This window comes from Trichechus manatus, unplaced genomic scaffold, assembly GCF_000243295.1.
Source record: "Trichechus manatus latirostris isolate Lorelei unplaced genomic scaffold, TriManLat1.0 scaffold00098, whole genome shotgun sequence".
In the NCBI taxonomy this organism is placed as follows: domain Eukaryota; kingdom Metazoa; phylum Chordata; class Mammalia; order Sirenia; family Trichechidae; genus Trichechus; species Trichechus manatus.
The window spans coordinates 10,410,072-10,432,317 of NW_004444034.1; the positions used below are offsets into that span (position 1 = coordinate 10,410,072).

Below are 22,246 nucleotides of genomic sequence, written 5' to 3' on the forward strand. Positions count from 1 at the left end.
TGTGATTGACTTATTTCACTCCGCATAATGTCCTCCAGTTTCATCCATGTTATGAGATGCTTCACAGATTCATCATTGTTCTTTATCATTGCATACTGTGTGTATGCCAGTACCAGGCTGTTTTGACTACTGTGGCGGTATAATAGGTTCTAAAATCAGGCAGTGTGAGGCCTCTCACTTTGTTCTTCTTCTTCAGTAATGCTTTACTTAGACAGCAGGATATCTTGCCTAAGGTCACAAATTTAGTAAGTGAAGGAGCTTGCTTGATCAAGCCCTTTAGACATTTTCCCATAATTTTCTTGTTGAATTTAAAGGGTGTATTTTATAATTTGATAAGATATATTAATAAAGTTCAACACCATTGATTAAATACCTAATATGTGTCTGGAGTCCCTGGGTGGTACAGAAAGTTAACATACTTGGCTGCTCACTGAAAGGCTGGCGGTTCGAGTCCACCCAGAGTCTCCTCGGAAGAAAGGCCTGGTGATCTGTTTCTGTAACATCAGTCATTGAAAACCCTATGGAGCACAGTTCTAACTCTGACACACATGGGGTCACTATGAGTCAGAATTGACTCACAGCTGCTGGGTGGTGGGTTAATATATGTCAGGCACCCTCCCAGGCTCTGGGGACACAAAGATGAATCAAGCACAGTCCAAGCCCGAGGAACTCCCATTCCAGGGATGGATAAAGACAATAAAGCACCAAAAGAAAAAACAAAACCAAAAGAGGTGTGGCTACTGTTATGGTAGACAAACATGTGGGGTGTGGTGGGAATACAGAGATGCACCTCCCCTGGATTAGGGAGGCAGGTAGGGCTCCCAGGAGAGATGATGCCTGAACTGACTCCTAAGTAAGGCTTCCTAGGTGGGGAAGGTCATTCAAGGTGGAGGGAATAGCTGAAATGTGAAACACTGGAGAGGTGAGAAGTTTGTTACGTTTGCAGGCAGTGTGATGGGACGGAGTGGAAGGCAGGAAGGATGATTTTGCATAGTCAGAGAGGGCATAGAGCAAGGGACAGGAGTCAGGTTACAAAGTGTGGTGTATGACAAGCTAAAGAGTCAGTTAACTTGTGTAAGACTGTTAGGTTTCATGCTAAATTCATATTTGGAGTTATATGCATATTGTGCTTTCTTTCTTGTATGATGGTACTACACATATATATATTTGCTTTTCAACACTTTCAAATTTTATTTTATTGTGTTTTAGGTGAAAGTTTACAGCACAAATTAGTTTCTCATTCAAAAATTTATACACAAATTGTTTTGTGACATTAGTTGCAATTCCTACATTGTGTCGGCACTCTCCCCCTTTCCCTTTACACCCCGGGTTCTCCCTGTCCATTCGTACAGGTTTCCTGTCCCTTCTTGCCACCTTCTCCTCTTAGCTTCTGGGCAAGGGTTGCTACTTTGGTCTCGTATACTTGATTGAACTAAGAAGCATGTCCCTCATGTGTGTTGTTTGTTTTATAGGCCTGTCTAATCTTTGGCTGAAAGGTGGACTTCTGGAGTGGCTTCAGTTCTGAGTTAGCAGGGTGTCTGGGGGCCATAGTCTTGGGGTTCCTCCAATTGCCGTAAGTCTGGTCTTTTTTTGTGAATTTAAATTTGTTCTACATTTTTCTCCTGCTCTGTCCAGAACCCTCTATTGTGATCCCTGTCAGAGCTGTCGGTGGTGGTAGCCAGGCACCATCTAGTTCTTCTGGGTTCAGGTTGGTGGAAGCTGTGGTTCATGTGGTCCGTTAGTCCTTTGGACTAATATTTTCCTTGAGTCTTTGGTTTTCTTCATTCTGCTTCGCTCTGGATGGGATGGGACCAATAGATGTATTTTAGATGGTGCCTCACCAGCTTTTAAGCCCCCAGATGCTACTCACCAAAGTAGGTTGTGGAACATTTACTTTATGAACTATGTTATGCCAGTTGACCTAGATGTCCCCTAAGACCATGGTCCCCAGCCCTCGCCTCCAGTAACTCAGTCCCTCAGGGTGTTTGAATGTGTTTAGGAAGCTTCTATGGCTTTGCTTTAGTGAAGTTGTGCTGACTTTCCCTATATTGTGTGTTGTCTTTCCCTACACCAAAGTTAACACTTGTCTACTTTCTAGTTAGTGATTTCTCCTCCCCACCCCTCCTCTCCCTGGTAATCATCAAAGATTGTTTCTTTCTGTGTGAAAACCTTATCTTGAGTTTTTGTAACAGTGGTCTCATACAATATTTGTCGTTTTGTGATTGACTTATTTCACTCAGCATAATGCCCTCCAGATTCACCCATCTTGTGAGATGTTTGGCGGATTCATCATTGTTCTTTATAGTCATGTAGTATTCCATTGTGTGCATGTACCATAATTTGTTTATCCATTTGCCTGTTGATGGGCACTTAGGTTGTTTCCATCTTTTTGCTATTGTGATGAATGCTACCATGAACATGGGTGTGCATATGTCTATTCGTGTGACAGCTTTTATTTCTCTAGGATATATTCCTAGAAGTAGGATTGCTGGATCGTATGGTATTTCTATTTCTAGCTTTTTAAGGAGGCAGCATATCATTTTCCATAGTGGTTGTACCATTTAACACTCCCACCAGCAGTGCATAGGAGTTCCAATCTTCCAGGAGCCTTTACAACATTTGGTATTTTCTGTTTTTTTGATTAGTACCAGTAATGTTGGGGCGAGATGGTATCTCATTGTAGTTTGGATTTGCATTCTCTAATAGCTACTGATTGTGAGCATTTCCTCATGTGTCTGTTAGCCACCTGAATGTCTTCTTTGGTGAAGTGTCTGTGTTCATATCCTTTACCCTTTTTTTAATTGGGTTATTCGTCATTTTGTTGTCAAGGTGTTGAAGTTTTCTATAGATTTTGGAGATAAGACCTTTGTCGGATATGTCAGAGCCAAATTTTTTTCCTAGTCTGTAGGTTTCCTTTTCACTCTTTTGGTGGAAGCCTTTTGATGAGCATAAGTGTTTAATTCTTCGTGCTATATTTTCAAGTCACTTTTTGCATAAGACTTAATCAGAATGAATAGGTTAGAAATGTCATTCAGCTACATGTTACAGAAACATGATTTTAGAGGTGTAAGCAGAGTCTACTGTGTGGTTATGCACTGTACCAGCCTGGCGCATACCATTCACACTGTAGTCTCTGAGAATGGCACCCCCTCAAGCTGTGCAGTGTACAACCTTGTTGACTATATGTGGAGGACAGGCAGCTCCACAATGCCGCCAAAGGCCTGGACTTAACGTCTCCCCCACCGTCTTTAGCATGTGTCTTTTATTCAGTTCTCAGAAGATGACTGCTGTGTCTCTAGGCATCACGTCTGCTTTCTAGGCAGTGAAAGGGTGAAGGATAGAGATGTGTGCCAGTGAGTCAGCCCCTTATAATTAATGAAATAGCTTTTCTGGAAGTCCTACCTGGCAGATACTACCTTACATCTGATTGGCCAGAACTGTGTCACATGACTACCCAGGCTACAAGGGAACCTCAGAAACTGAGTTTTTCCCCTGATCATGCCACCCTGAACAATATAAGGCATCTGTGAACTTAACCAGGAAGAGGAAGAGGAAGAGACCATTGTCTGCTACACAAAGCCTCTTCCAAAAGAACAGCATTTCTGAAGCATTTTCATACTTGTTCTTTCAAGTAAAAGTTATGTATGTGTTATCCGTTTATTTCTAACATTTCATATTATCCTTGATGTTAAGTACATCTGCTGTTCCTATCTTATATGTATATGTGTGTGTGTACATATTTAATTTTTGTTTCCTTGTTATTTCAGATGAAGCATTTCTGTCTCTAGCTTCAAATATTGAGGAACCAACTATACTCAACGTCACTAACACCAGCCTCACAATCAGGTTACCAGCTGCCAAAACAAACCTCACATGGTATGGCATTACCAGCCCTACTCCAACATACCTGGTATATTACAGAGAAGTTAACAGAAGGAAAAACAGCTCTGACCAGAAATGTATAATGCTGGTAAGATTGGAGCTAGTGGTCTTTGTCTTTTCACAAGATGTACTTTTTTAAATAAAATTCTTAGCCACAGCCAAGTATTTCCTATGTGCTCTGAAATGCACTATTATGCAACTTTTTATAGCTAATGATTTATTGAAACATGTTATGTTTTAGTCTTCTTGCCTTGGAGTAAGCTAAGCTTCAAGAAAGTATATTAACTCAGACCGTTTGGTGCATTGCCAGCCAAGGTAACCATTTCCTGAGTGCCCTGAAAGAACTGGGTTTGTTCCCTTCCTGGATGATTTAATTATCCCCAGAAAGTGATAGAGGCTAGTTTTTGTGGCCTGGCTAGCAAGGGTGAAAAACGAATTGGATAGAGTGAACATCACCCTGTTCCTCTCTTCCATAGCACTTACCTAAGATACAAATTGTATATTATGCTTTTGTGTATTATTTTCTATATGTTGCAAAATGTACTATTATGCAATGACTATGTCTGTTTTTATTCATCATCCTAGTACCTCGCACAATACTTGGCTTTGTATAGGTATTCACTAGATATTTCTTGAATGAATGAATGAATGAATTGGCACAATTTATTCTGTCATTGGCATAAGTGTTTCAGTTGCCCTGGTGATGGAATCATATACATCCAATATTTTGCTTGGTGCTTGGCTTTAACCAACCCAATGGTGAAATTTTCCATTATTTATTGGACATTAAGAACTGTGCTTTGCCAGAAGGTACACATGACTCTTTGTTATTTTCTTTATCTATTTTAACCTTTCTTAACATATTTTTAAAAGGAGTTGTTCCAGACACACATTGGACCACTTAGCTGACCAAGATTGGGCCTGTGGCATTGGACATTGCTGTAATTGGAACTAATCTACCTTACTTCTTCACACTGATTAACATGGGTCTGAGGCAGTGGTTCTCAACCTTCACTGCACATTGGAGCTTTTAAAATCTCTGGGGCCCAGATTTTACTCTAGAAGAATTAAATAAAAATCTCTGGGCTGGGACCCAGACATCAATATTTTCTGAAAACTTTCCAGATGATTCCAAAGTACAACCAAAGTTGACTACCATTGGTCTAAGGAAATTTTCTTTTACTCTCTTAAACTTTATTTCTAAAAATTATTAGATAATGTAGCTTAATCTTTTATTGTATTCATTTATGTTTCACATCTTTATAACACTATCTTGCTGAATTTCTAATGCAATGCTATTAAAATAGTATCCTCCTCTTCTAGGAATTTAGCTTCCTATGTGAAATGAGTTATACCACAAAAGTGACTAAGGGCTGCCAGTCATTTGAGATTTTTTCTTTGGAGAGATTAAACAAACTCAAGTCTGGGTGGACTAGGAGAGTGAATATTGTCATTCATGATCCAGGATTGAAAAATAAAATAACTTCTGAGCCTTTTTTTTTTTTCTCTCTCTGATTAAATAACTTCTTCCCATTTGTACAAAGACCAAGAATCAGGTAATGACTTTTAAAAATTAATTACAGGAATTTCAGGAGAGTATAGCTCTTATTGAAGGATTACAACCATTTTCAACATATATGATACAGATAGCTGTAAAGAATTATTATTCAGATTCTTTGGAACAATTACCTCTGGGAAAAGAGATTTGGGGAAAAACTAAAAGTGGAGGTGAGTTATGGGCTTGATGTGGGTTTCTAGAGTGAATTTTTTGTGTATGATGTATGTGATGTATATGCTTATATATGCATTTTTTCCTGAATGTCAAGTAATCTCTATTTTGTGAGCTTTTTAAGCTTATTAAGAAAAATGTATTTATAGAAAAATATTTTGATGACCTGACCCTTGCTCTAACCCCTGAAGATGGTGAATAATATTGCATCTAAATGAAAACCGAGTAGGAAGTGAAACATCAAAATCAACACTGCTTGACCAGGAATCACAGTCTTTGGTTTCACCACACAGTGTCACTCTTATCTCATGTATTCATAGGTCTCTGTATGTGGTGAGACTGGGAAAACCAGCTTTTCCCTATGTGAATTTCAGAGGCCACTGAGATGTAAAGTAATAAAACATCACTGCTTTAAAGAAAATGGATCTAGAATCTAAAAAGGTGTTCTAGGAGGTGGTGATCATTATAAGATGATGTCATTGATGACATTCACAAAACTCATTAGACTTGAGGATACCGTCATTGGCCATATCCTTGGGCTGGGGTCAGAGAATGATTTTGTCTTTAGGCAGGCGTCCTGTTAACTTAGCATTATATAAACGTCTGGCTTTCATTCTGAACACGTGTCATTCATTCTGCTCACATGACGTGTTTATTCCTCAAGCAAGACCCCACTACTTCCTTCCACCTTTCGGTGCTATTGCAACATCCATTGTCTTTCGTTGCTATTTATTTCAGTCCCAGAAGCAGTTTGTCTCATTAACACAACCATGCGGTCAGACACCAGTCTCATTATTTCCTGGGGAGAATCTCTCAAGCCAAATGGACCTAAAGAGTCAGTCCGTTATCAGCTGGCAATCTCACACCTACCCCTAATTCCTGAAACTCCTCTAAGACAAAGTGAATTTCCGAATGGAAGGCTCTCTCTCCTTGTCAATGAACTGTCTGGTGGAAAACGTTATGTGTTAAAGGTACAGTGAGTATACGGGGTACATTTTATTGCCATTCTCAAGCACAAGGTTCTGAAAAGGCTGAACAATTGTTCTCTTTTACGAAAAGGTTTTGGCCTGCCACCCCGAGGAAATGTGGTGTGCTGAGAGTCATCCTGTCACTGTTGAAACGTTCGACACACCTGAGAAGCCTTACTCCTTGGTGCCAGAGAACACTAGTTTGCAGTTAGATTGGAAGGCTCCATCTAATGTTAACCTCATCAGATTTTGGTTCGAACTCCAGAAGGTAGACCTCGCTATATACTTTTTATGCAAATCTTTATTTCACACTATAGAAGAAACTGGAAGTCCTTTTTCATATATGTAGCACAATCTGTCCCATAAATCAATACTATATTTCACGACATTCATTGACTCTGGCTTGGTACATAGAAGCACTAAGCTATTTTTTGAAGGAAATTTCTTTTCCAGAGAGATTAATTGCTTTTCAATTTATGATTGGAGTAAAACAAGTCTTTTTGCTTTGGTAATTTTTTTTCATGAAAGTCCATTAAAATCGTGTTTTTCTTATTTGTCCAAGGTAGTCCCTACCAGAGACAAACGTTTCTGAAGTTCCAATCTCTGAGACACCACAGCCTTTGAAATAATTTGAAAATTATTGAAATAATTTGAAAATCCCTCTGTGGTAGCCTTCAACCCTGCACTTGTTAGCCTCTGACAAATGGAAGGCCCTGACTCCCTTGTGATTTACTGGGATAGCCCGAGGCACCGCTCCAAGTTGGTGGTCTGCCCAGAACATTCATTGCTCTAATGCTTCTAATACTCTACAGTTTTCCAGCAGCCGCCAGTGCTCCTTTCCCTCAAAACTCTTGGTCAAAATCTCCCTGACATTTCAAGGAGCTCTGATAATTTCTGGATGGTTTGGCATGTTGGGAAACTTAGGCTATTCACTTAAGGTAATTTCTACACTGGATGACCAAGAGGCAGGGTCAAAAACGGCTAAAATTTTTAAGCCAGGACTAAATCAATCAATCAGTCTGTCTCTCTCTTTTCTCTTATCCTTCCTCTCTCTTTTTGTCTCAAAGAAAGTTCAGACTAGATACTGTGGGTTCAATGTACCTGTTTCATTCAACTATATGTCTCAGTGGGACCGATACATTTATCAGTTTAATGTAGGCAAAGTCACTGACATTGGCATTTCTATTTTTTTCTTTTTCATTCTTTCCACTCCTTTTTTCCCTTTCTTTTTGTAACATGGGGTCTACTTCCTGAAAGTGCTATAGAGAATCATTCCTAGTTAACTAGAAAACCAGTATAGTGTCCTGCCAATGAAATGACTTGACCTTGATGAGTGCTAAATGAAAAAGGAGTTATAAAGTTTATTTATGGAAACTGACCTTCTAAGGAAAACACACCAGGAACCCTTGACAAAATGTCACATCTTTTATCTTTCCTATTTGTATATTTCATTTTACTTGGATCCACAATCAATGCCCATGGAAGCAGCAGTCAAGAAATCAAACAACGCATTGCATTGGGCAAATCTGCTGCAAAAGACCTCTTTAAAGTGTTAAAAAGCAAATATGTCATTTTGAGGAGTAAGGTGCACCTGACCCAAGCCATGGTTTTTTCAATTACCTCATATGCATGCAAAAGCTAAATAATAAATAAGTAAGACGGAAGAAGAATTGATGACTTTGTATTATGGTGTTGTCAAAGAATATTGAATATACCATGGACTGCCAGAAGAATGAACAAATCTGTTTGAAAAGAAGTACAGCCAGAATGCTCCTTAGAATTGAGGATGGTGAGACTTTGTCTTATGTACTTTGGACGTGTTATCAGAAGGAACCAGTCCCTGGAGAAGGACATCATGCTTGGTAAGGTAGAGGGTCAGTGAAAAAGAGGAAGACCCTCAACGAGATGGATTGATACAGTGGCTGCAACGATGGGCTCAAACACAGCAACAATTGTGAGGATAGTGAAGGACCTGGCAGTGTTTCATTCTGTTGTGCATAGGGTCCCTATGAGTCAGAATCAACCCAACGACACCTAACAACAATTATTTACACATTAAGTGAAAAAACCCCCACCATTTTCCAATAATAATATTAAGGGTCCAAATATACAGATTTTTAGAAATGTCACAAAGAAAAAAGATTAAGAGAGTTAGAATTAGAGACCCAATAGTCTAAAGTGGAATGAAAGTAACATATCTTATATTTAACTTCTAACCTTGCTACTTAGTAGCTGAGTGATGGTGGGAAAAATTTTCTTCTTTTAGAGACCCAGTTTTCCTATGTATAAAAAAGAAATGCTGGCCACATGTCTGAAGAGGATGCTGGAAGGAAAAACTAAATGTTTTTAGTTTGTAAGTCACTGTGGACTTAATCAAGCTATGTAAAAATGTTATTATTTTGAAATTTGCAAATTAAAATTGAAGGTATCATTGTTTTCATCCATCAAGTTCCCTTGACTGAGAATTTGCATTCCTAGACACTCTGATTTAATGTAGATGTCTACAGTTGGGGATAACAAGAAGTCACAGGTCTGAAACTTGTGCATGAGAAATAGTCAAAGGCACATGCCCCACCTTGGACTTACCTTAAGAACTGTCATTGAAGTTAGTTATACCTCAACATAAGAAACAAAATGGCTGTAGGTGGTGGGGCTAATATTAGGGCTCAAACATTCATAAAGGAGCTCTTATTTTTTAATAAAATGTAAATTGTATTTAAATTTTAATCATATGCTGTAGGCTTGTGAGTTTTTATGTTTAACAAGGTTTTCTTAAAGAAACAAAAAATGTTAATGGAGACTTTTTTTTCTAGTGGAAATACAATGAGTTTTGCCATGTGAAAGCTTCATGCAGCCAAGGTCCTGTGTATGTCTGCAATATCACAGGTCTACAACCTTATACTTCCTATAATATCCGAGTAGTGGTGGTTTATATAACAGGGGAAAACAGCACCTCACTTCCAGAAAGCTTTAAGACAAAAGGTGAGTACTAACATACTCAGTACTCAGAGAACCGCACCTAGAAGTTTCTTTTCTCATCATTTATTTCACTGACTCTAGAAGTTGAAATTTTTCTAACAGTACTTTAAATTACTATTTCTAGAGTTTGAGTGAAGAAATTGGAAAGAATCAGAAGTCTTTATAGGTAGTGTCCTCTAATGAGATAATACTGAACTCGTCTTGCAGAATTCTGAATTGGGCAAACTTTTTTCTTCATGCAGTATTCTGACTTCCTAGTTTGCTATGACATTTTGCAGCGAGAGTGGAATGAAAATAGTGTTACTGAGTGTTGCGTATGAACTTAGTGACTACTATATTCCAGATACTAAAAATCTGAAAAGTACACTAAATTAACTAATGGTCCGAAAGGTATACCGTAACTCCAAGTTGATTCTTATAAAAATTAAGGGAGAATGATTGAAAACTTATAGTAGCTTTTTTTATTTGTATTTTCACTTATTTGTGTCAAGCTAAGATACATTATTCACCCTATCGGTAATCCACTTGATCTAACACTAATAAAAACTGCAGATATTCAATTAAAAATATGTACTCATATGAGAATATTTCTGTCTCTTTTAATGTATTTGGCTTTCCTTTTAGTAGACATGTTCTATAGAAAGATGTAGAATATTTTACACCTCTAAAGTATCAATTAATATTTCCTTTTGTTCCTAAAGCTGGAGTCCCAAGTAAACCAGGCATTCCAAAATTATTAGAAGGGAGTAAAAATTCAATACAGTGGGAAAAAGCTGAAGATAATGGAAGCAGACTTATGTACTACATCCTCCAGATCAGGTATGTCTGTGGTTGCAAAAGTACTTTGTAAACTACAAACTGCTAAGGAGTAAGGTATTGTTATAAGGTATTATTAGGTCAAAATTACCAATAGTTAGGAAAGTGTATTTATAAATAAATATAAAAGATCTTTAGTTTAAGAACCATGAGTACATCATTACGTTCTTTGCTCAATTCCTAGAGGTCAGCCTTGGCACTCTTAGTCAGATCACATCATTCTTCTCAGAAAACTGCAATACTCATCAAAACTTTGTGGAGATTGTTCGATCATTCAATCACTGGCTCATGCAACTAATCCTTAACATCTACTGTGCTCAAGAAGCTGAGCTGACGTTTAATGTTAGATGATGGTATGGATACAATTTTCTGATGATAATTTGTTTTAGCAAGATGAATAGTGTCTAGTGAGAACTGGTAATAAGCTAGATATTTTTCAGAATGTAAAAATAGATCAAGGTCTGAAACAGTCTGAAGTGTGGAGGTCACCTAGGATTCTCTATACACAGTGTACAGTGTGATCCCAGTTACTGAAAATGTGCTGTTGATGAAAAGCATACAACTGATGAATGCATGCAACCTCAGTCTGGGCCAGTATGGTGAGCTCAGTGAACTGTACTGGCTCAGATGGACTGATTTCATGCCAACTCGAGGGGAGAATTCCAAATTCCAAGACACTCCCTTCACGGGACTATGAAGCCATCTTTTAAGAAGTTCCAAGGACAAAAGTCACTTCCATAATTATAGTCCTGGCAACTTGAGCTTTGTATCTATTTTTGCTTCATCTTGCTCTGGCATTCCTATAACCTTAATAAAATTTCCTGCTCATGTTAGAGAATTACCTCCTCATTTCTAATTGAAACCTCTAAGTATCCGTTGCTGTTCTTCGTGCAGAGTGAAATATAGTTGATTATCATTATTCATGGTAGCTATGTTCTATAAGCGGCCCTGGTGGCACAGTGGTTAAAAGCTACAGCTGCTAACCAAAAGGTAGTCACTGTGAACACTGAATTAGTGAATATGAACCATTGCTCCTGGGGGAAATACAGGGTTAGGTTCCTGTAAGCCTCTGGTCACAACATTTTCATCAACCTATCAATACATCACTTCGTTTTATGTTTTTCTCTTTAAAAACACCTTATTTAATGTTGATTCATTAACATTGAACTCATGCCCAACAGCACTCTAACTCATGCCTGAGTGGAACTTATTTAAAATATTTATTTTTTCTGTAAGGCATATAGCAGTCTCCTTGTGCTTAGGAACACTGGACAGCAACTTAGTGCTACACTTGGGAGCCAGTTTATACAGTGAAATGACCCAAAAAAAGCACAAAAATGTGAAAAAAGTAGCACCAAACAGATCTTGAGAAGGACTCATGTTTACAGTGTCAAGCCAAGGTCCCAGGTTGCCAACAAAAAGACACAAATTACACATACCAAAAAACAACCCATTGCTGTTGAGTCAATTCCAACTCATAGTGATCCTATAGGACAGAGTAGAACCGCCCCATAGAGTTTCCAAGGAGTGTCTGGTAGATTTGCACTGCTGAACTTTTGATTAGCAGCTGAGCTCTTAACCAGTGGAATAACAGTTTACTCACACAGAGAAGAGACAGAGCAAGGTCAACTTCAATTGTGGGCACATTGGTACCCCATGGCCAGTGAGTCACCTCTCACAGCAGGTGCAAGGTAGATGTTGTACGTGCACCCCTCTTGTGCCACAGTTGATAGATCCTGTCCTTCCCCACCAGGAACAGGTATAGAAGTGGGCTTGCTTGGCCAGGTGCCATAGGTACCCACACAAGAGCAGGACAGAGAAAGTTACTTTGTCCCCAGAACAGGGAGAGAGGCTTTCCTAATAAGGAGAAGAAACTGGGAGAAATAAACAGATCCAGTTCCCAGATTCCTTATCAGAGAATGTTCTGGTCCCACAGCCTCTGCTTTAGTAGCCTCGATGGGAGACATGGAGGCAGACCTTCCTCCCAACACACAGTATAAGGGCTGAAATAAGAAGCAAAACATTGCCTTACTCCACCTCAGATGAGAACGTGTGCATTGGACGACTCAAATTTTTTACTTTCTGTGCATACATGTGAATTTCTGCAAAAGCGCCATGAGTTTTGATTTTGATGTTACAAATAAATTTTAGCAAGTAGACAAATCCACAAATACAGAATCTGCTAATAATAAGCATCAGCTGTACTTTCTGACCTGTTCTGGTGGTCTGTGACTGTAATTGTGTTCACTGGCCTGGCCACACCAGGGTTCTTGCTAGACTTCCTTTAGGCTGCTGTTTTTCCCATAAGTAACACCTTAAGTGCAAAGCTCCATCTAAATACTTTGCATACTCATTGCCCCAGGGCTCTACTGTCATGATGTAGACTATGGGAGAACAGAATGAACTATTGTACCTTCAGTATCTCAAAATACCTGCTTTAGTCAGGACTCTGTTCTTAGTTTCCATGTACAGCAGTGGTAATTAGTGCAAACTGCACAAACTTGGGAGCTGGACAGACCGTGTTTAAACATAGGTCTATTCCTTTTTTTGAACTTAAGTTTTCTCATCCATAAAATGGAGAAGATGATACCTACCTTCTTAGGTTGTTGTGAAGACTCAATCAAGTGAAACAATATATGCAAAGCACCAGTACAGTGTGTTGTAAATAAAAAGATGATCAACCAGTATCAGAATTCTTCCCTCTCTTTTTCAATGTGGAATTACTCTGAGGTAGAGTGTAGGCCAATAAAAAAACAAAACTCTGAGCCTTGCAATCTGTGACATCAAGATAATTTTGGGAGCTGAAATAGTACATCTTCCCTACCAATTGTATATTCTGTATTTTATCCAGATGGGGTATAAGTAAACTACAGATGGCACGAGTGACTGAGAATTAAGAAAAATTAAAACTTCCCCGTTGAAAATTGTGGAATAATTATCTTGTGAATTTGGAATTTTGAAGAAAATGTACACATTCCAATAGTAGGAAAATGATCTTCAGCTTTCTCTTAGCCATTCATTATTCATTATTTTCCTGGTGGGCCAGTTTGGTTGGTCCCGTGCATTGCTGGGATGACTTTATAAGATCATGCTGTGTTCTGTAGCCAAATCATGTGAGTAGAATGAGATCAAGGGTAAAGTGTGCAACAGGAGAATTTCCAGAGTTCTGTTATTAACATGATATATGAGCATCTGAAATAATAAACATATTGCCTCGTGCATTTTTTATATTTACTATTTTACTGTTTGTTTTGCAGAAAGAGCACTTCAAAAGATTCACAGAACCATAATGTAAAGTGGAAGGTGGTATTTAATGGATCCTGCAATAGCATTTGCACATGGAAATCCAAAAACCTGAAAGGAACATTTCAATTCAGAGTAGTAGCTGCAAATAATCTGGGGTTTGGCAAATATAGTGGAATCAGTGAGAATATTATATTAGTTGGAGGTAGGTTATCATGTCTGTCTACACACTAATTTATTACACAAAAGTTCAGTGACAAAGATCTATGCATTCTTAACATTAGCAATAGATAGGGAGACCGTATAGCTTATCATCCACACTATTGAATTATTCAATTCATCTGATGTAATCTTCCTAAAACATCATATTATGTCATTTTTCTCTTCAATAATAATCAACTACTCTAAAATGCAACCCAACAAAACCCAACCCATTGCGACTGAGTCGATTCTGACTCATAGCAATGCTGTAGAACAGAGTAGAACTGCCCCATAGGGTTTCCAAGGCTGTAAATCTTTACTGAAGCAGACTGCAACATCTTTCTCCCTAAGAGCGGCTGGTGGGTTCAAACCACCAACCTTTCAGTTAGCAGCTGAATGTTTTAACCACTGTGCTACCAGGGCTCCTTACTCCAAAATGCCTTCCACATAAAGTCCATGTTTCTAAATATGCTTCCAAGGCTGTCCATGATCTGGTCTTCCTCTCTCCAGACTTATTATCCTGTCCCTGGTACTATCACCTTATAAACAACAGGACTAAAACTAGTTTTTTCTCTTTCACCAAATCTACGGATTGGTAGTTCAGTGGTAGAATTCTCACCTTCCATGCAGTAGACCCAGACCCGATCCTGGCCACTGCACCTCATGTGCAGCCACACCTGTCTGTCAGTGGAAGCTCTCGTTTTGCTATTATGCTGAACAGGTTTCAGCAGAGCCTCCAGATTAAACGGACTGAACAGTGTTTTGTTCCTGGGGTAGCTATGAGTCGGGGGCCAACTCAACAACAGCTAACAACAACCTCTTCCATGTGTATCCTATTTTAGTTTATGATGCATCATCTTTCTAATCACATAAGCTAGAAATTTCAGTGCCATATTTGATTTTTCCCTCTACCTGGTCGCCCAGTTCTGTTGATTTTACCATTTAAATTTCTCTCTGATGAACTCCTATCTCCCTATATCCACTCTGGCTTTCCTAACTTAAGCTATCATTTCTTGCCTGTGCTTTGGCTCTAGCCTCACTGCTGCCAGTTAATCTAGCTGAAGCACAAGCTGGATCACTTAACCCCCCTCCGATATATCTGAGATGGCTCTTCATTCACTGCCTTGAGACTTAAGTACAAACTTTTTGTGTGGCATTTAAGGCCTTCTATGATATGCCCCCACTTATGGTTCATCTTTTCCAATATTTATCCGTATGCTGCAGCCATGTAAGACTGGTAAAAAGCTTTTCTGAGACTAGGTCTTTGACTCTGTATTTTCCTCAGCCTAGAATGCAGGCCCCATCACCTAACAGGGGCTCCTTGGCTGGAATTTCCTTCCCTTCATTTTCTGACAATTGACGTTCTTCTCTTCCTTCACGGCCTAGCTTAAATAAACTCAGTGTGATGCTTAAATGATGCCCTTTAGGTGAAATGAATTATTGCATTTTATGCACACGCAGCCTATTATTTGATATTAAAATCACATCATTCTTAAATTTTATTAAAAAGGGCCAAACAGGCTTTGTGGGCTGCATATGATCTCTGTAGCTTCTTCTTTTTCGTTATAACACTTAAAAAATGTAAGAATCATTCTTATCTCATGAGAGGTGCAAAATCAGGCTGTGGCCAGATTTGGCCCACTGGGCTGCAGTTTGCCAAGCCCTGATCTACATATTTGTCTCTTCTACTTGACTGAAACTACTTAAAATAAGGTACTGTGTGTTCATGTTTATATCCTACAGTATAATACACAAGGAATTAAATGTGTATGAAGATGTTATAGAATAAATAATAATCCCCTGGTTGCTCAGTGGTTAAGAGCTAGTCTGCCAACCAAAAGGTCGGCAGTTTGAATCCACCAGCCACTCCCTGGAAACCCTATGGGGCAGTTCTACTCTGTCCTATAGGATCGCTGTGAGTTGGAATTAACTCGAAGGCAACAGGTTTGGGTTTTTTTTTTTTTTTAATATATAATGTATAATGACTGAGAGACATTTTTGTTCCAAATTCTTTAAAAAGATTATACATGTTTCCTCAATCACTTTAAAGTAGAAGATTGGATGAGTATATTCCAATGGTGTATTGGATCTGGAAAAATAACAGTAACAAAAGACTCTCTAAGGGGAAAAAAAAACCTGATTTCAATTTCCCGTGACATAAATACTCTCACTAGGGCTGATTTCAGTCTACCAACAGTTTCACAGCTGGTTTGTAAAAACCTAGTAGGAGCTAGCTCTAGCATACCATATATGTGTACACAAGGTAAAACTAGGACTATCTAGCTTTATTTTGAGAATTAACTTTTTCTAATTTATTTCATTAGATGCTTTTTGGCTACCAGAAACCAGCTTTATACTTGCTATTATAGTTGGAATATTTCTGATTCTTACAATCCCATTGTCCTTTGGTAAGTATAATAGATTTTTTAAAAAATAGGTAATAAACTGTTTACCTGATCATACTGATTGATTTATCTCCAAGTTTATTGCATCTCCCACATGAAACATGATTTGATTAAATAAGTAAAGTTCATAAAATTCACAACGTCACTGTGGGCTATATTTTCTCAACCAGCAACTTCTGTGAATTTTTTTCTGATCTAGAGATAACAACTTTATGAAAAATGTATCTGTATTTACACTTTATGGTATACTTTAGATAAAACTAGTTATAGGGACACCAACTTTTAGCTTTATTTAAAGAATATTTACTTCTGATTGGCTACATAACAAGTGTCTGTAGCTTATAGTTTGAGACACATAAAAGAAAAATAACCCTGGGTACAAAAAAACTGTAAAGGATTAATGGGAGGCCAGTGAAAACCCTTGGTCAGGACAGTTTTGGTCTCAAGACAGACAGCCTGGGTTTAGAATGAGCAAGGCCTCTTTGTAGAAGATCCATTTCTGGCTTTTAGGATCCACTCTTGCTTTTAGACGCCTGACCTACTTATTTCAAATCCCTGCTCATTTATAAATGACGAGGAAAGCAGAAGAATTGAGTTAGGTAGTTAGAAAGCTAGCTCTTTCTAACTGTTCATTTTATATCTAGTGGTAGTTCTAAAAGTTCTTATTTTTGTTTTCACAAGGTTTAGTTTAATGATGAGAAAATGCAGCGGCAACCATAAAAAGGAAGGTCAAATATTGGACCTACAGTGTGACCATATATCCTGGTTTATGCCTGTTGTTTTACCATACGTTTTACCATCAGTAGCTCTTTCTTTCAGTCCCCTAAATGTCCTGGTTTGGGGTGATGAGATATATGGTCATCCTATCTATTGCTAAAGGAGCCCTGGAGGTGCCATGGTTAAGTGCTCGGCTGCTAACTGAGAGGTGGTGGTTCGATCCTACCCACAGGCTCCCCAAGAGAAAGATCTGGCCATCTGCTTCTGTAAAGAAAAAACCAAGAAAGACCTGTGGGGCAGTTCTGCTCTGTCACTTGGGGTCGCTGTGAGTTGGAATTGACTTGATGGCACCCAACAACAACAGCATCTATTGCTGATGTTAAGAATCCCTGACACACTAAAACATTACAAGAAAGGCGTGACACTTGTCAGAAAAGACCGCTCAAGCGCATGTTCAGCAAGTTGTGGCTAATTTTGTTCACGAATAAAGGAAAGTTACAAAGAAAAGTTTATGGGAAAGTTATAAACATAAAGCTGAACTCTCTCAGGATAAAGAAAGCCAGTTTTTCACTAAGTGTACCAAATCTAATTTATTGTTCCCTCAAGCTAATTGTAGTCATAAGCTCTAAGAGAGCATGTTGAAACTTGATTTGAGATTTCTTTTCAAAGATTCCACAGAGATAATATGTGGAACTCCTTTAGCTAACTTGGAAAGCTAAAAATTTCAACTGACCCTGCCAGGATTTTAACCTGTGGTTCCAGAGAGTCTAAGTATCGCACAGCTGATGTTGATGCCACTAAGCCAGCCCCTCCAGAATTACGCATATGACTGCAGTATATTTGGCAGTTGGCATATAGGCTTGCCTGCTTGTCTGCTTTCCTACTGGGAAGGAGTATTACATGAAGAATCCTTCATCTGACCTTTGCTTGACTACTTGTTCATCACCATTGTTTGAACCCATAACTGTAGTGGATGAATATGAGATAATTTCAGACAACCTGTTGTGCTTCCAAGAGATCCTATGGATATCTGACTTTCTCAGGACTTAAAGGTCTTTATTCTGTTTGGAACTCATGGATTTTTGAGTATAGTTAAGCTAATTCGGTCCTTTGCTTTTAATAGCAGTGCATGCGGTTTTACTAGTAGAAGTGTGCAAGTGCATGAGACAAGACTGAGTTGTTAAAATAATAAAATGTAGCCATTATTTTTAAAATTTGTATTGTGCTGAGGGCTCTCAACAGTCATACTTATAAATATAAATTGAAATAAAGGTTTAAAAATAAGTATCAACAGCCTTCGCTTTGGTGAGTGGTCATATCTAATACAACATTAGCTTTATGCTGAGAGTAGAGGGCAATGTAAAGCAGTAAAATACAACTGCTGACCTCAGGGGGCTTGCCGTTTAAGGAGGGATGTGAGACATACCTGCGTGAACAGATACATAGCAAGACGTGTTTAATAATAAGAAAAGGCTATAGTACATGAAATGTACAAGACAGGGACATGGGAGAAGTGCCAACTGAGAGGCACATTTAGTCATATATAAGCACAGAAAGGAGAGATCAGCAGAGGCTGCAGTGGTCTTGGAAGGCATCACTGAGGATGCTGGGCTGAAGCTGGGCCTTCAAAAATGAAGAGTGGTTTAAGAACATTTCAGGTTTGAAAAATTACATTAACAAAGTTACTTGAGACTTTTTTCCCTTTGTGCCTCTCAGATAGAATTTCACTTGAATAAAACTCTAACCTGTTAAGTATAGAAGCTACAATGAAATAAAGTTCAAGTTTTAATGATCATTTCCTAAAGCATCCTTCCTATTTCCAATTTCTGATCCAATATTCTAGTATGGATGGGTGATCTTATTGTCATGACAGTATTTTAATCCTTAAAAAATAACATTTTTTATGATTATAAAAATAGTATCTGTTCACCGTAAAAAAAAAAAAAAGCCAGTAAAAATCACCCATGATCCCACAACTAGAGAGGACCACTGCTAACATTTGGTGGGTTTAATTTCAATGATTTTTCTATGTATTTGAGAATGTATATATGAATATGAACAATAATGGATATACATTGTTGTACCTGTATTTTTTTAAAACCTTGCCCTTATATTGAAAATATTCTCTCAGGTCTACTGGGGAGTATAACCAGGACATGACGGACTCAGAAATAAATTTGTTTCACTAAGAATTATTATGCAAATTTGTTTTGGTTTATTTTGACTCTAGTTTATGGGTGATTTTGAGAAATAAACTAATATTATGGTACTGCAACTTGTTTATAACAGCAATAAATATATATTAAACTCTACTGTAAGAAGTAAGATGAACAGTCATGTGGTATAAGTTATATGTTTTTATATGACTTTTTACCTAGATTTAATTAGTTTTTCAATGATGGCTATGTTTTTCAATCAAATTCTGTTATTTTACCAATAGTGTTCTTATATACAAACATTTAAAAACATTGTTTATATTTTCTAAAGGAAAGAACAAGCAGAGTTTTGTCTTATGAATTATGTCACTTTTTTTTCTTTATAGTCTGGCATACAAGATTAAAGAATCTAAAATCTTCCAAGGAAGGGCTGATAGTTCCCGACAACGAAGACAAAGAGTTGGCTGAGCTGCGAGGTGTGGCAGCTGGAGTAGGACTGGCTAATGCCTGCTATGCGATACAGTATGTAACCTGGGCCATCCTTACGCAGCACCTAGGCAGTGGGTGGGCAACTATACCAAGGGGGCCTATGCATCCTCTTCTCCCAGGACTGTCCTGGGTTATGCCCATTATGCTGGCATAATTATTAATAATATACCCTTCCACTCTCAAACATGAGCTGGTATGAATAACAAATTATATGGTTATTCTATCCTAAGGGAAACAAAGAAAAATCAGCTCTGTTTTCCAGTGCGTTATCATACAGCTCAAAACTCAATGAAGCAGAGAGGTGAATCCTAAACTGAAGACAGTGGTGTTAACATGGTTTGTCCAACTGGAGGCAGCATTTGAGAAAAGAGAAATTTCAAGGGTTTCCTTCATGTGCCATCAAGTCAATCTTACTTCTTTTTTAGAAGTTGCTCAGTAATCCGCCTTAAGATAGATGAGTTTTGAACTTCTGTTGTCATCATAATTAAAGAAATTATTTAAGTGTCTCTTTGGAAAAGATACTATATTATGGTCTATGCAAAATGGAATTTTATAGAGATAGGACTTGCTTCTAGAAATTTATAATTCAAGACAAAAACAAAGGTTTTGAAGTACACATAGCCATTCAGATATGACTTTTCCTTGAGAAAAAACTCAGTGTATCTGGCATTCAAGATCCTCTATTAAAAACTCAAAACATTTTTAATGGAGATACATTATTTTTCCTCATAGTATTCCAAGTGAGAAGCTTAACTTTCTGAAGTTCACCTGACAGAGATGGAGTTGATTTTTTGTGGTCATAATAAATCTTGTTTTACCTAAGAGATGAAGTGGGTGGAAAAGTTAAGGTGAAAGCTTGTTTAGCTCATTAACCCAGATGTATTTATTACTAAAAGACCCCTTGCCTTTGAGTTGGTTCCAACTCATAGAAACCCTATAGGACAGAGTAGAATTGCCCCATAGAGTTTCCAAGGAGTGGCTGGTGGATTTGAACTGTGACCTTTTGGTTAGCAGCCGAGTTCTTAAAATGGTACTGATTTACCTTAGCCTTTTACACAAATTAAAAACCTGAAAGAAATAATAACTAGTAGCTTTAACAAACAGCCCTGGTGGCACAGTGGTTAAGTGCTGGGCTGATAACTGAAAGGTCAGAGGTTTGGGACCTACCTCTTGCTCCCAGGGAGAAAGATGTGGTAGTCTGCTTCCATAAAGATTATATCCTTGGAAACCCTATGGGGCAGTTCTACTCTGTCTTATAGGGTCACTATGAGTCAGAATCAACTCTGTGGCAATGAGTAAACTTTAACAGAACAAAAAAAACTAAAAAACAAAAAACCAAACTCATTGTCGTCAAGTCAATTCCGACTCGTAGCGACCCCACAGAACAGAGTAGAACTGCCCTATAGGGTTTCCAAGGAGTACTTGGTGGATTTGAACTGCTGACCTTTTGGTTAGCAGCTGAACTCTTAACCACTATGCCACCAGGGTTTCCTTAACAGAACAAGCTACAGTAAAAATTGTGAGGCAAATGACACACACATACATGCTCCTATCAAAATGATTGTGCCTAGAAGTGAAGTGACATGTTCTGCCAGAGTAAAAGGTGGTGGAATAGGAAAGGAATATGAATGCCAATTCCATGTCACTATGTCATATAGAATGCACTGCATGTTGCAAATCTGTGAGATTCTCTCTTACACTCTTTCTCTCTCAAACAACAATACCAACACAAACTTGTAAGCCATATGTATTTTGGCAGAATGAAAATATTGTCATTTTACAGTACTCTTCCGACCCAAGATGAGATTGAAAGTCTTCCTACCTTTCCTCGGGAAAAACTGACTCTGCGTCTCTTGCTGGGAAGTGGAGCCTTTGGAGAAGTGTATGAAGGGACAGCAGTCGATATCTTAGGAGTTGGAAGTGGAGAAACCAAAGTGGCAGTGAAGGTAAGGTAGATGTTTTAACTTCCTGAAATGTCATGTCAGCATGTAGCAGCTGGATTTACATGGATACAACTATAATCAGAGATGAGTGATCCCAGTTGAAGAGAGAACTTGTAGAATATAGAAGCCTACCCATGGCTACAGAAATCATATATATATATATATTTTCTATTTTGTACGTAGGTTCTGTAATCCATAAGAAAATCTTCTTAAGGGTTTATGTTACCTCTAAGGCTACAAATAGCTAAGATCTGGCAGATAGTTTTTTCCCTTCAAACATACGATAAGAAAACTGGGGTTGTAAAACACATTCTCAAGGTGCTACACCAGGGTTCAGCAAACTTTTTCTTAAAGGGACAGATAGTAAATATTTTAAGATTGCTGGCAATATGATCTCTATCACAACTACTCAACTATGTCACTGTAGTGCAAAAACAGCCATAGACAATATGTAAATGAATGAGCGTGACTGTGTCACAATAAAACGTTATTTAAGGACACTGAAGTTTGAATTTCATATAACTTTCGTGTTTCATGAAATATTATTCTTCTTTTGATTTTTTTAGCCATTTAAAAAGCAAAAAACAATTCTCAGCTTACAGGTTGCACGAAAAAAGGTGACAGGCTGGGTTTGGCCCACAGGCCATAGTTTGCCAGCCCCTGACCTCCACGATTATTAAGCATGATATATTTAATATAGCTTTTAGGAAGCATGGGA

General features: G+C 38.2%; 1 protein-coding gene across 1 annotated transcript in view; it reads left to right on the top strand.

Moving 5' to 3' along the window:
- ROS1 (ROS proto-oncogene 1, receptor tyrosine kinase) overlaps nt 1-22,246 on the top strand; it is a 137,112-nt gene that overhangs the window by 88,455 nt on the left and 26,411 nt on the right. The window contains 10 exon segments of the mRNA XM_004382746.3: nt 3,768-3,970; nt 5,466-5,610; nt 6,350-6,582; nt 6,671-6,847; nt 9,393-9,561; nt 10,260-10,377; nt 13,632-13,822; nt 16,143-16,226; nt 19,483-19,618; nt 21,369-21,531. Coding sequence (XP_004382803.1) covers nt 3,768-3,970; nt 5,466-5,610; nt 6,350-6,582; nt 6,671-6,847; nt 9,393-9,561; nt 10,260-10,377; nt 13,632-13,822; nt 16,143-16,226; nt 19,483-19,618; nt 21,369-21,531 — 1,619 coding nt within the window.